Source organism: Scyliorhinus canicula, chromosome 3, assembly GCF_902713615.1.
Source record: "Scyliorhinus canicula chromosome 3, sScyCan1.1, whole genome shotgun sequence".
Classification (NCBI taxonomy): Eukaryota; Metazoa; Chordata; class Chondrichthyes; order Carcharhiniformes; family Scyliorhinidae; genus Scyliorhinus; species Scyliorhinus canicula.
This window is the reverse complement of record NC_052148.1, coordinates 177,131,185-177,143,994: the sequence shown is the minus strand read 5'-3', so window position 1 is coordinate 177,143,994 and position 12,810 is coordinate 177,131,185. Positions and strand designations below refer to the sequence as shown.

The following is a 12,810-nucleotide window of genomic DNA, read 5'->3' as shown; positions in this document are numbered from 1 at the left end:
ACGCAGCTCCCCAAAATCCAGTTTCACCCCAACCTCCAGCCCCGTACAGAAGGGAACATAAAAACACAAACCCCCAACATTCCCCACATAACCCACAACCATACCCAACAGACAGACCCACCCGGAAACAGAGCAGAAAAAAAACCCAGCATAAAAAACACATGTCAAAATTGTAAAACAGCAACAGCGAAAACAGCAACGGCCATAGTGTGCCCCCAGACCCTAGTTCGAGTCCAGCTTCTCCGCCTGTACAAAGGCCCACGCCTCCTCCGGGGACTTGAAGTAGTGGTGCCGGTCCTTATATGTCACCCACAGATGCGCAGGCTGCAGCATTCCAAATTTTACCTGCCTGGCATGCAGCACTGCCTTCGTCCGGTTGAACCCGGCCCGCCGCTTAGCCACCTCCGCACTCCAGTCCTGGTAGATTCGCACTACCGAATTCTCCCACTTGCTGCTCCTCTCTTGGCCCAGCGCAGCACACACTCCCGGTCGCTGAATCGATGGAACCGCACCAGCACCGCGCGCGGGGGTTCATTTGTCTTGGGCCTCCTGGCCAGCACTCTGTGGGCTCCCTCAAGCTCCAGGGGCAAATGGAAGGACCCCGCTCCCATCAACGAGCTCAACATCGTGGTCACATAAGACGGAAGATCCGACCCCTCCAGTCCCTCCGCCAGGCCCAGGATCCTCAAATTCTTTCGCCTCATGCGAACGTCCAGCTCCTCCAAGCGGTCTTGCCACTTTTTGTGAAGTGCCTCGTGCAACTCCACTTTCCCCACGAGGACCACGGCCTCCTCCTCCCGCTCAGCGGCCTGCTGCTGCAACTCCCGAATGGACACCTCCTGGGCCGCCTGGGTCTCAAGCAGCCTGTTGGTAGTCGCATTCAGGGAGTCCAGCAACTCAGCCTTCAGCTCCGCAAAACTGCGCAGAAGAGAAGCTTGCTGTTCCTGCGCCCACTTCCACCAGTCCTCGGGTGTTCCGCCGGCTGCCATTTTGTCCTCCTTCCCCCGCTTTTCTTGGGGAGCTGCTGCAGCCTTTTCCTTTGCCCCACTCCGGGTGAGCACCATAAATTGCGGGGAATGATCCTCCAGACACCTTCCCCCACCGGGATTTGTCGAGACAGCGCCGTTTGGGGCCCTCAAATAGGCCCAAAAGTCCTTATGTAGCGGGAGCTGCCGAACGTGCGACTTAGCTCCGCATAGCCGCAACTCCTTTTAACTTTTTTATGCCTTCCTAAATCTCTGTTCCTCCACTTTTCCTAGCCTCTCGCCATTTAGAAGCTATTCTGATCTACCTTTCTTGGAGCCGAAATGGATGCCTCCACACTCCTCTCTTCTCCTCTTTTTTTCTCTTCTTCCCCCGCCCCCCCCTTCCCCCCCCTAAATACCAAACTCCATCTGTTGCAATTGATACATTAAATAAGTCAGCAAAACTGTAACGTCCTTCCCTCACCTACACAAAATACTCTGCCACCTAACTTGGTGTCATCAACAAACTTGGATATGCGGTTCTTCATCTCAGTTGGTGGTAAATATAGTAAAAAGCTGAGATCCCCATGCAGGTCCTTGGGTGATACCATTAGCCACATCCTACTAAAAGAATAAATATACATGATCTCCATTTTGTTTTCTACCTCAATAAATTCCTTACTCTTAGCAATAGGCACCTCCAACTGCCCATGTGTTTTCACTCATGATTTACAATATCACAGACAGAATGTCACATTACCTGCCACTGCTCAAAAGTACTTTGACTTGTAACAAAAGTTTCATTATTTAAAAACTGTGTTCTGCAATTCTCTTGTAGAATGTTCCTATCCCAACAGTACTTCCTGAACCCATGACCGCCAGTGAGGCAGCTGCCAAGAAGAGTCAAACAAAAGCAAGGTAATTTAGGTATACCAACAACTGAAAAGATCTTGATCTCATCAGCATTTCTAACAGCTTAATCAGATCCACATATAAGATAAGATGTGGCAATGTGGATACATTAAATCTCTTAGTTGCACTACAGATGATAGTTATGATGTCCTGATTGTATATAACTTTTGTCCATCTTTGCAGTTTGAAAATATGAAGCTTTTATGGTAATGCAGTCCTTTTATGGTAATGCAGTGGCAGGGGGTTGGCTTGTACTAAATAATTGTGAACGTTGTTTGGAGATCAATAATAGAAAAGCAGTCAAAAGTTCAAAATGGTGAGGAGATTGTAGGTGCGGTTCAGTTTCAAGCTATTTTATTGGTGTTTAGATAATCTTGCTGCAGAACCACAAAACATCTCTTTTTATCAGAGTTCATTTGAAGTGCTGTGTGCTGGTTATGAGTTTTGTGTTTAACTGAAGGACTCCTAACAGTAAAGTGAAATTCAAGGGGTAGCTAAGCTGAAAAGAGTGAGTGTGTGTGTTTGGATACAAGATTAGAATGCTAGAAACGGTAGCTGTGCTTAAGATGTTGGGATGAATTTAACTTGCTCTGGTGGGCTTATTTCCTGCGGGAGCTGTGTGGGGGAGGGGATCCTTCCTGCCTATCCTGGAATTCATTTGTTTGTCATGGATATCAGGGTGGGACCCAGAAGCTTGATTGTTAACCTCAAGTGGTTAAGGTGGGCCGGTCACTCTTCAGGGTCTGCCCTTTGCCAATCGCAGGGCAGCACAACCCCTCCCCGCCCCCAGACTGAACTTCCCTATTTGTCCCCGCCCCCGTGCTCCCCCCCCCCCCGTGCTCCTCCTCCCCCCCCCTCCCCGCCGTGATTGGCACCCATGAATTGTAGACACCCTCCTCCTCCCAGACTCCTCCTCCTCCACTTCCTCTTGTAAACCCCTCCCCCAACCTCTGTTCCTTCCCCCAACTTTTCACCCTGGCGAGACTCACCAAAACCTGTTCTACCAGGCTCTGATGGCCTCAGCCCCTCCCCCCACCTCACTCCTGTTCTCTGGCCGGCTTAAACCGGCCAGCGTGGAGGCCCCCGCCCGGGTCTCCTTCCCCCTTGCCCGGTCCCAGGAAAAGCAAGAAATCCCCTTTAGCACACAACCCCCGCATACACACCCAAGCCCCACAGAACTATCATTGCAAATGAAAGTTCCAACTCTTCCATTGTCCAAATATACAGCGTCGACTCATTTAGTACATACACCAACATGCAGTGAAAAAATAAAGTTACATGAGGCTACATCGGTACACGACACGCTCACTCCCAATTCTCAACTCTGCCTTCGCAAACTCTTCCGCCGTCCCAAAATAAAATTCCTTGGATTTGTTGGTCACCCTCAACTTAGCTGGATATACCATGCAGCATTGCACCTTGCTGATGTACAGTGCCTTCTTCACCCGACTGAAGGCAGCCCGCATTCTCGTCAGCTCCACTGTAAAGTCCTGGCATATGTGTATACCAGCTCCAGCCCACTGCACCACCCGCTTCTGCTTTGCCCAGCACAGGACCTTCTCCTTCACGCTGTGCCTACGGAAACACACAGTTACTACTCTTGTTGGCTCACTGACCTCTGGTATAGGCCTCCACGACCGATGAGCCTGATTAAGTTTGTATCGAGAGGGATCGTCCCCCTCCCCCAATAGCTCTGCCAACATCGTTGCAAAATACTCCGTCGGCCTCGGGCCTTCCATCCCTTCGAGCAGACCCACGATCCTCAGATTCTGCTGCCTGGATCTGTTTTCCAGGTCTTCCATTTGGCTCGCAGATCCTTGTTGGTCTTTGTCATCTTCCGCAACTCCTTCCCCATCGAGGTGAGTTGATCACTGCTGTGATAATACCTCTTTCACTTCCTTCAGTGTCTCCCGCACCTCCGCCGCTGCGCTTGATACCGCCGCCCTACTGGGGCAATCGCCTCCTCCACCAGAACTTTCAATACCGCCCCCATCTCCTTCTTCTTCACTTCCATGTGCTTTGTGAACAGTTTTTCAAGTTCCACAACCATCACTTTGGTCATTTCTTCTGCTGTGAGCAATGCGGCCTCCCCTGGTGCTCCAGCCTCTGTTTTCCTTTCAGTTCCTGCACTGACTTTTCCACTCACCGGCAGACTTTCATTAACCCTCTTTTTCACGGCCGTTTTGTTCCCAAGCTTGGACATTTCTCCTCCCTGTGCCTTCTTACAGCTTTTTCAGCCTCCGTTGTTCCTGGGACCGGGCGTTAAAACGCCAAAATTTCTATTCCCAAGCGGCAGCCCTCCAGTGTGCGGTTGCCTCCCACCCGCCATCACCAGAAGTCCCGTTTTGAAAACTATGATTGTCTTGGTTTTCAAAACATTACAGAGAAGAAACATTTCTTAACAACAGTCTTTAGTTCTTAACTTTTGATTAATAGAAGCTTATTTATATCCACAATGTTCATTTCCACAGGCTAAATGAGGCAGTAGGACCAACTGAGACATCAATAGCTCCAAGGAGAAGACCGAAAGCCAACACTAGTTCTGTAAACACAAGTGTTTTACCAATTCAGAACACAGTAACTCCAGTGAAAAGGGTAATCTCAAGTGGCTGTGGAAATCGTGGACACAAAGGTAGTTTATCATATTTTAAAATCTAGATTCCAATTTTATTTTTTTTGTAAATTTAGAGTACCCAATTCATTTTTTTTCCAATTAAGGGGCAATTTAGCATGTTCAATCCACCTACCTTGCACATCTTTTTGGGTTGTGGGGGCGAAACCCACGCAAACACGGGGTGAATGTGCAAACTCCACACGGACAGTGACCCAGAGCCGGGATCGAACCTGGGACCTCAGCGCCGTGAGGCAGCAGGGCTAACCCACTGCGCCACCATGCTGCCCCTATATTCCAATTTTAACTAATTTTGTGACACTCATAATTGGAAGCAACATGGATTTTTTTTGTTTGTGAACATTTTGTATCCAGTGCCTCAGCACATAATATGTTTTTTTATTTTGGTGCTCTGGTGACGATGTATGATATACGTTCTTGGAGGAAAGACTCTTTTCCAAGGAAATTTATCTTGCGGTTTAAATCCAGTGACTCCTCGTGTCTAGGAATGCAATATGGCATATCTGTAAATTAGACTATTAAATTAATGATATTTAGCAAATGAAGTTGGCCATAAATATGGTAAATTGACATGAGTTCTGAAAATTATATGGGAGTACGTTCTGAGTTTCTGCATGTGCCTGCTCAGCACCTCTGCTGGTGACCTTGGGTTTTTTTGGAGGCAAGGGAGGTTCTTTAACGTGTCTTGCAATAGCAACTGGCTGTCAGAGGCCAATTGAAGATCCTTATACACTGAAGAAGTTGGAAAATTCATCTGTCAAAAGGAGAGCTACCCCTTAAATCCCTTTTATAAGGGGCCATTTTAAAAGTAATAAGCCTTTAAATCTTGACCCTGCCATGTTCCTGGGCCTCCAGCTGATCTCCATTTGTACCCAGGCAGTTATGGTACCTCCTAATCTAACCTGACCTATTCTGGATCATATTGAGGGTTGAGAAAGCTGGACTTCATGACATGGGGAGACACTGCCTCTTACAAAATGGGCACATGTACGGTGGGTGAGCTTCCCATCTCAACAGCTCATTGTGAATGCGCTGGGTTCCAGTCCCGCCCACTGACCGGATTTAGCCATGCCAGTGAAATTAATGGTCTATGACTGGTTCACTCCATTGGCTGCAATGGGTGGTCATAAAATACCTAACCCTGATTTAAGGCTCGAACTTAACTTTATCTGAAATGAAAACAGAAAATGATGGAAAAATTCAGCAGGTCTGGCAGCATCTGCGGCGAGAGAAACCAAGTTCACGTTTCGAGTTCCATGTGACTCCTCGTCAGGCTGGTTTATCTGGTTCTCTGACCCCTCTCCAGTAGACTTCTGCCAAAATTGCTATGGGATTATGATTAAATGGCTGTGCACTTTGGGGGCAAGGTACGCTGTTACCTGAGCTTCTTTTCACATCAAAGGATTTAACTTCATAAACAGGGAAGCAAAAAGGGCCAAGTTTTCAGAGCTGCAAATGAGTGATGCATGCTCCCAGTACTTTGTCCAGTTTTTACTAAACCTCGAGTTCACAAAACCTAATCCACTGGGATCCACTCTCCCAAAATCAAAATATTTCTGGCAGAGAAAGGTTTCTTCCCCACAACCCAGAAATCAAATTATGTATCTAATACTGCCTGCTTCCTTCAGTTTATCAAAATTCAGTGCTGCTCTTTCTAGTACGTGCATAATCTTAGCCTTGATGCAGAACAATATATTTTTCCCAAATGGCAATAGTCAGTTGTTTATCATAGAATCAACAATGCAGAAGGAGGCCATTTCGCCCATCGGGTCTGCACCGACACCTGGAAAGAGCACCCCACTTGAGCCCACACCTCCAACACCTCCCCCCACCTTACCCAACCCTTTTGGACACTAAACACAATTTATCATGTCCAATCCACCTAACCTGCACATCTTTGGACTGTGGGAGGAAACTGGAGCACCCCGGAGGAAACCCACACACACATGAGGAGAACATGCAGACTCCACACAGACAGTGACCCAAGCCAGGAATCGAACCTGGGACCCTGGAGCTGTGAAGCGACAGTGCTATTCGCTATGCTACTGTGCCGCCCAGATTCAGTTGGTTAGATTCAATACTGAATTTTGGTAATGACAGATGTTGGTATCTCTGTTGCTATACTCTTGAATTATTTTTTACTTCCCTCTTCAGTCCCCTGTATGGTTCTCTGAACAGTGTAACCAAAAGCTGCTGAGCAGCAAGACAACTGAGACATACCTGAGTGGGACAGGGTATTTGGTCTTGGGACTCCCTGTGTGTTTATTATGCCAACATCTCTTGCTGTGGAAAGACACAATGCTTCATGTTGCAATCGCTCCTGGATAATCCCATAGGTTCTCACGTAGTAATTCTATTGAAATTAATTATACAAATTCATGTCTGAGCTATTAGCCACCATACATACAAGGTGTGATCCAAAGGCCACGCTGCGCCTGAAAAGCAGATTGCAGCTTGGCCGATAAAAGCCAGGAGACCCTTGCTCCCCAGATCTACCTGGCTCACAATGCGAGATGCTGCGATATAAATTCTGTCCATTGAGGACAAATTTGCTTATTAGAGCGTGACAGCTAGCCTCACTGTGCAGATTCCCACGTTTCCTGAGGCTTTTGGATTCATCCCTTTTGCCTCGGAGACCTCGGGGGAGCGCCATTCAGCACTGGTCCCCACAAACCGGTGACACTGCTGGTGCCACCTGAGCACCCTGGCACTGCCCTGTCATTTCCAGTTGGCATGGGCACTGCCAGGGTGGCAAGCTGGCATTTTATGCACATGTGCAATCGGGCTGGGGTGCCAAGTTGGGGGGGGGTGCGAGTGCGAGGACCCTCCCATAATGCAGTCTGGCTGGGGGGTTGCACCTCGGTGATTGCTTTGGGGGAAATAAAACATTTAAAAATGGCGTCCTGATCTCTCGCTACACTGGGGAGTTCTGGGAAGCCGAGCTCCCCAGTGTACAAAACAGGGCTATGTGCAGCCTCTGCCATGTGTTCACTGCTGAGGCCCCTTGTACAACGCGAGTCACTTTGTCTAGCCATGTGCAGCTAAACGCACTCGCTATGGGACCTTGTTCCCAGTTAGTTAAATCAAGCCCATTATTTTATAGATTCTTTAAATGTTAACTATTGATAATGGTGAAGCCCAATTGCATAAATGTATAAAGTATTGAATTTTCTGTTGTAACTTAGTTTCTGAATAACTGACCCTAGTATAGTCACAAAAAGGATTAACTGAAAACAAGTTCATGCAAAGGCAAAATGTACTGTTATGTAGTTGATTTGTGAAATCTCTCATCAGTTTGGCACATGCAAATCGTAGAAAATATCCTGAAAATCTGAGTATATCGAGTCATTTTGCAATAAATATTTGTAGAAATTCATTGTTATTTCTTCATATCATCTGTCACATTTCGGACAAAACCTAAATCTATCACATTCATTTTTTGTTGGCTTACTATTAATTTGTATGTCTTCACAGTTGCTGCACTAGCTGAAAATGAACATTTAATTCATACGGCTCAGGGGACCAATCAACAGCAGCACAGAGTCCTGCAGCAGATACAACAGGGAGACTTGAAGCATCATCAACTTCAGCAGTTGCAACAGCAACAAATACTTAATAATCAGGCACAAAAGGTTAGTGGTCATCAAGGATTTAAATACATCACTTTCTAAATGATTAGCTTAATTTGAATTTACAGAGGTAATTTCCAGGCCACATCACACGTTTGAAGTCCAAATCCCACTGCAGGACACTGGGAAACAGCAAACAATCTAACTTGTGCAATCTTGAAAGTAACAGTTGATGCTGAAAAGGTTAAATTTCTACATTCTGAATAAGCATTTTCCTGATAACTTCTATATTTTTTGGATGGTTTACTCATTCTCCCTTCAAAAATGTTCTTACTTGTAAGTAAACGGTTGCATCCAGAAACAGTGGAAAAATGTTTTATTCTTTAACTACTGAGGAAATAAACTGAATGTGTGTCCCATTGTTCTATTGTGCCACATATGCTTATCTCTTATATTGTACTGCGGCCTGCAATTATTTCTGTTAATTACTAAGCAATTAGAAATGTTGTACAACATAAGTAACAACTTTCAGTTTACTTTGTAAACGTGCAAGTTTTTTCTTTTAAAGTTTAGCTTTAGAGAAATCTGTTAATTTTATGATCATGGGGAGTCCATGAATAACATATCAGACTTGGATATCATGATGATAGCTTGCTTTTTTCGAGCATGAGTGGTTGGATATTGCTTTCAAGATTTAATTATATTATTCATATGAATTCAAGAGCATATTGATTTTCTCTGCTGGTGAAGAACATCTCCCTAGTAAAATATTTTTAATTTCTGCTTCATGAGGGATCTTAATGCATAGTAGATATGGTCATAAATGTGTGTGCTTTTATTTTCTGATTAATATGACAACTTTTTGTGCCTTACATTAAGCATGATTTATTATATTTACTTAAGCTTCTGAGTCTATTGTTATATTTATGGTTTCAGTAAAAAGCAGTGATGGTGACTCTTGTAGCTCTATACATAAGTTATTTTCAAACCTTTGACAGTATCCACAGGCTTCGCACCCATCAGTTCAACAATTACAACAGCAACAATTAATGATACAGCCTGCGTATTATCAGCAGCAACAAACGCCTCAGTACTCTGCTGTGGTAAGATACAATTTTTTCCTTGTCAGGGCTGTATGTGGGGAGGCAAGAGATGCAGGTACTATTCCAACTGGACAAGTTAAAATACCCTGAGTAACTGATACAGAGCTGCAATATATCATAAGAATATTATATTGCTTTAGTTTTATAATTCAACAATCTATTGGCTTTAATACAAACATGCTAGAAATCTGAAATAAAAACAAAATAGTGGAAATACTCAGGCCAGAGAGCATCTGTTAGAGAGAAAAAGAGTTACTGTTTCAGGTTGATGACCTTTGATGAGAGCTCATCGATCGGAAACATCAACTTTTTGTATCTGACCACAGATGCTGCCTGAACAGAGTATTTCTAGCATTCCCTATATTCATTCTATTTTCATTATTGGTTGTAGTTTTGCATTATTTGGTCATAGTAAGCATCAATTCTTTTACAACTCCTATATCTCCTTTTCAACTTCATCCGTAATTATTTCAATGCTTCTCGTACCTTTTTTAAAATATAATCTCTGCAGTGCAGAAGGAGGCCATTCGGCTCATCGAGTCTGCACCAACCCTCTGACAGAGCATCCTGCCTACGTGCAATTCCACACCTCATCCCCGTAACCCCACCTAACCGACACATCTTTGGAACTGATCATGGTAAATCCCTCGAACCTGAACATATTCTGACTGTGGGAGAAAACCGGAGTACCCAGAGGAAACCCACGCAGGCACTGGGAGAATGTGCAAACTCCACACACAGGCGCAACGAAGTCCGGTGCTGAGCCAGCAGTGCCGTAATAATAACCAGGAGGCATAAATTTACCGTGAGGGGCAGGGATTTGGGGAAAAACATTTTCACCCAGAGGACAGTGAGAATCTGGAGCTCACCTCTGGAAAGGGTGGTAGAGGTGGGAATACTTAACCATTTATCTACAATTTTGCACTTGTCTGTATTAAATTTCATCTGCCATTCTACCCACTTAAGTATCCGTTCATCTCATTCTTTAATTTCTGATGTGTCTTCTCTAATTCCACTCTCAAATCTAGTTTGGTATCATCCACATGAGTTCACTTCAGCCATTATCACAGCAGTTTACATCCCACCCCAGGCGGAAGTGAATAAGATGCTGGACGAACTGTACACAGTTATAAACAACTCCGAAACAGAACACCCGGAGGCCTTGTTCATCATGGCCGGGGACTTCAACAAGGCCAATCTCAAGAGTGTACTGCCAGAATTCCACCAGCCCATCTCCTATCTCACCAAGGATGACCACACTCTAACCACTGCTACTCAAAAACCAAGGGCGCCTACCATTCCATACCCCGCCCGCATTTTGGGAAATCAGACCATAGACAGTGCTCCTTCTTCCAGCATACAAGCAGAAACTCGAGCGGGGGAATCCAGCTAAGAAGGTTGTGCAGTGCTGGTCCGTGGAAACGGAAGAGCTCCTACGTTACTGCTTGGAGACAGTGGACTAGTCCATATTTAAGAACTCAGTGACCAACTTAAATGAGTATGCCACCACCGTCACAGACTTCATCAGCATTTGTGTGGACGACTGCGTGCCAAAAAAAGCAGTACGTACGTTCCCCAACCGGAAACCATGGCTCAATCGTGAGATTGACTCCCGACTGAAAGACCGGTCTGAGGCATTCCAGTCCGGTGACCCTGACCTATACAAGAAATCCAGGTACGACCTCCGCAAAGCCATCCGAGATGCCAAGAGAGAATATCAGATCAAGCTAGAGTCGCAGACTAGCATTACAGACTCTTGGCGGTTGTGCCAAAGCCTAAAAACAAAACGGGCTACAAAGCTAATTTCCTGAGGAAGTATTGGCGAAGTTTTGGTTTCTTGGTGGTAGCGTTGACATGGGTGGACCAGGACAGACTTTTGGAGATCAGTACCCCATGGAATTTGAAACTGCTAACCATCTCCACCTCTGCCCCGTTGATGCTAACGGGTGTGTACAGTATTTTGCTTTCTGAAGTCAATGACCAGCTCTTTATTTTTGCTGGGATAGATTGTTGTTGCTGCACCACTCCACTAGTTCTCAATCTCCCTCTCGTATTCTGATTCATCGTTATTCGAGATCCGAACCACTTTGGCCATATCATCAGCAAACTTGTAGATGGAGATGGAACCAAATTTTGCCACACAGTTGTGTGTGTGTACAGGGAGTAGGGTAGGGGGCTAAGTATATAGCCTTGTGGGCCCTGGGATTGAGGACTAATGTGGAGAAGGTGTTGTTTATTCTTATTGATTGTGGTCTGTGGGTTAGAAAGTCGAGGATCCAGTTGCAGAGTGAGGAGCCAAGTCCTAGGTTTTGGAGCTTTGAAACTAGCTTGGCTGGGATTATGGTGTTGAAGGCGGAGCTATAGTCAATAAATAAGAGTCTGGTGTAAGAGTCCTTGTTGTCGAGATGCTCTAGGGATGAGTGTAGGGCCAGAGAGATGGTGAATGCTGTGGACCGGTTGTGGCGGTATGTGAATTGCAGTGGATCAAGCCTTTCTGGGAGTATGGAGGTGATGCGTGGGGACCTCAGACTAAAGTCTGAGAACACGCACGAACAGACTCAAAAACAGCTTTTCCCCAGCTGTTACCAGATTCCTAAATGACCTTCATTGACACTACACCCCTGTATGCTTCACCCGATGCTGGTGTTATGTAGTTACATTGTGCACCTTGTGTTGCCCTATTATGTATTTCCTTTTATTTCCTTTTCTTTTCATGTACTTAATAATCTGTTGAGCTGTTAGCAGAAAAATACTTTTCACTGTACCTTGGTATACATGACGATAAACAAATCCAATCCAATCTGAAAAATTGATCAATTTGCTTTTTCCCTATACATCATTTTATATATTTTATATATTTTTTCACTATTTATCCAAATACCTTTTATCAGCAGCAAAGCAACATTGCCCACTGCTGATCTTAAGAAAACTGCCCAATAGGATCTCGTGAACTTTGTGGTGCGGACTTCCCCTTTCCTGACATCAGTATGAATTTGACACTAAGCTAAGAGCATCTCCAGGTGTCTGACAATGCTGTTGCCATCATGCAGGACAAGCATCCAGTAATATTGAAGTATTCCCATAGACTGCAAAACAGAAAATAACCACTGAACATCTTTATTTTTTAGTTTTAACTTTTGCAGTTAGTGAAATAAATGATTGGAATGTACACTCAGGATTAGCGAAATAAATGATTGGGATGTACACACAGGATTTAAGGTAGAATAAACTTCTAAAGCATGTACTTTAGGGCAGCACGGTAGCATGGTGGTTAGCATAAATGCTTCACAGCTCCAGGGTCCCAGGTTCGGTTCCCGGCTGGGTCACTGTCTGTGCGGAGTCTGCACGTCCTCCCCGTGTGTGCGTGGGTTTCCTCCGGGTGCTCCGGTTTCCTCCCACGGTCCAAAGATGTGCGGGTTAGGTGGATTGACCATGCTAAATTGCCCGTAGTGTCCTAAAAAGAAGTAAGGTTAAGGGGGGGGGGGTTGTTGGGTTACGGGTATAGGGCGGATACGTGGGTTTGAGTAGGGTGATCATTGCTCGGCACAACATCGAAGGCCGAAGGGCCTGTTCTGTGCTGTACTGTTCTATGTTCTACTTAAACTTTCAAATTTTAAAAAATTGACATC

At 45.2% G+C, this 12,810-nt stretch overlaps 1 protein-coding gene across 5 annotated transcripts in view; it reads left to right on the top strand.

The window, feature by feature from the left end:
• The window catches only part of bmp2k (BMP2 inducible kinase), a 184,547-nt gene that overhangs the window by 149,556 nt on the left and 22,181 nt on the right, over positions 1-12,810 (top strand). For all 5 annotated transcript variants that reach the window (XM_038791806.1, XM_038791805.1, XM_038791808.1 and 2 more), the window contains 4 exons: positions 1,804-1,883; positions 4,349-4,509; positions 7,984-8,141; positions 9,077-9,181. In XM_038791806.1, coding sequence (XP_038647734.1) covers positions 1,804-1,883; positions 4,349-4,509; positions 7,984-8,141; positions 9,077-9,181 — 504 coding nt within the window. The remainder of the gene's footprint in view (positions 1-1,803; positions 1,884-4,348; positions 4,510-7,983; positions 8,142-9,076; positions 9,182-12,810) is intronic.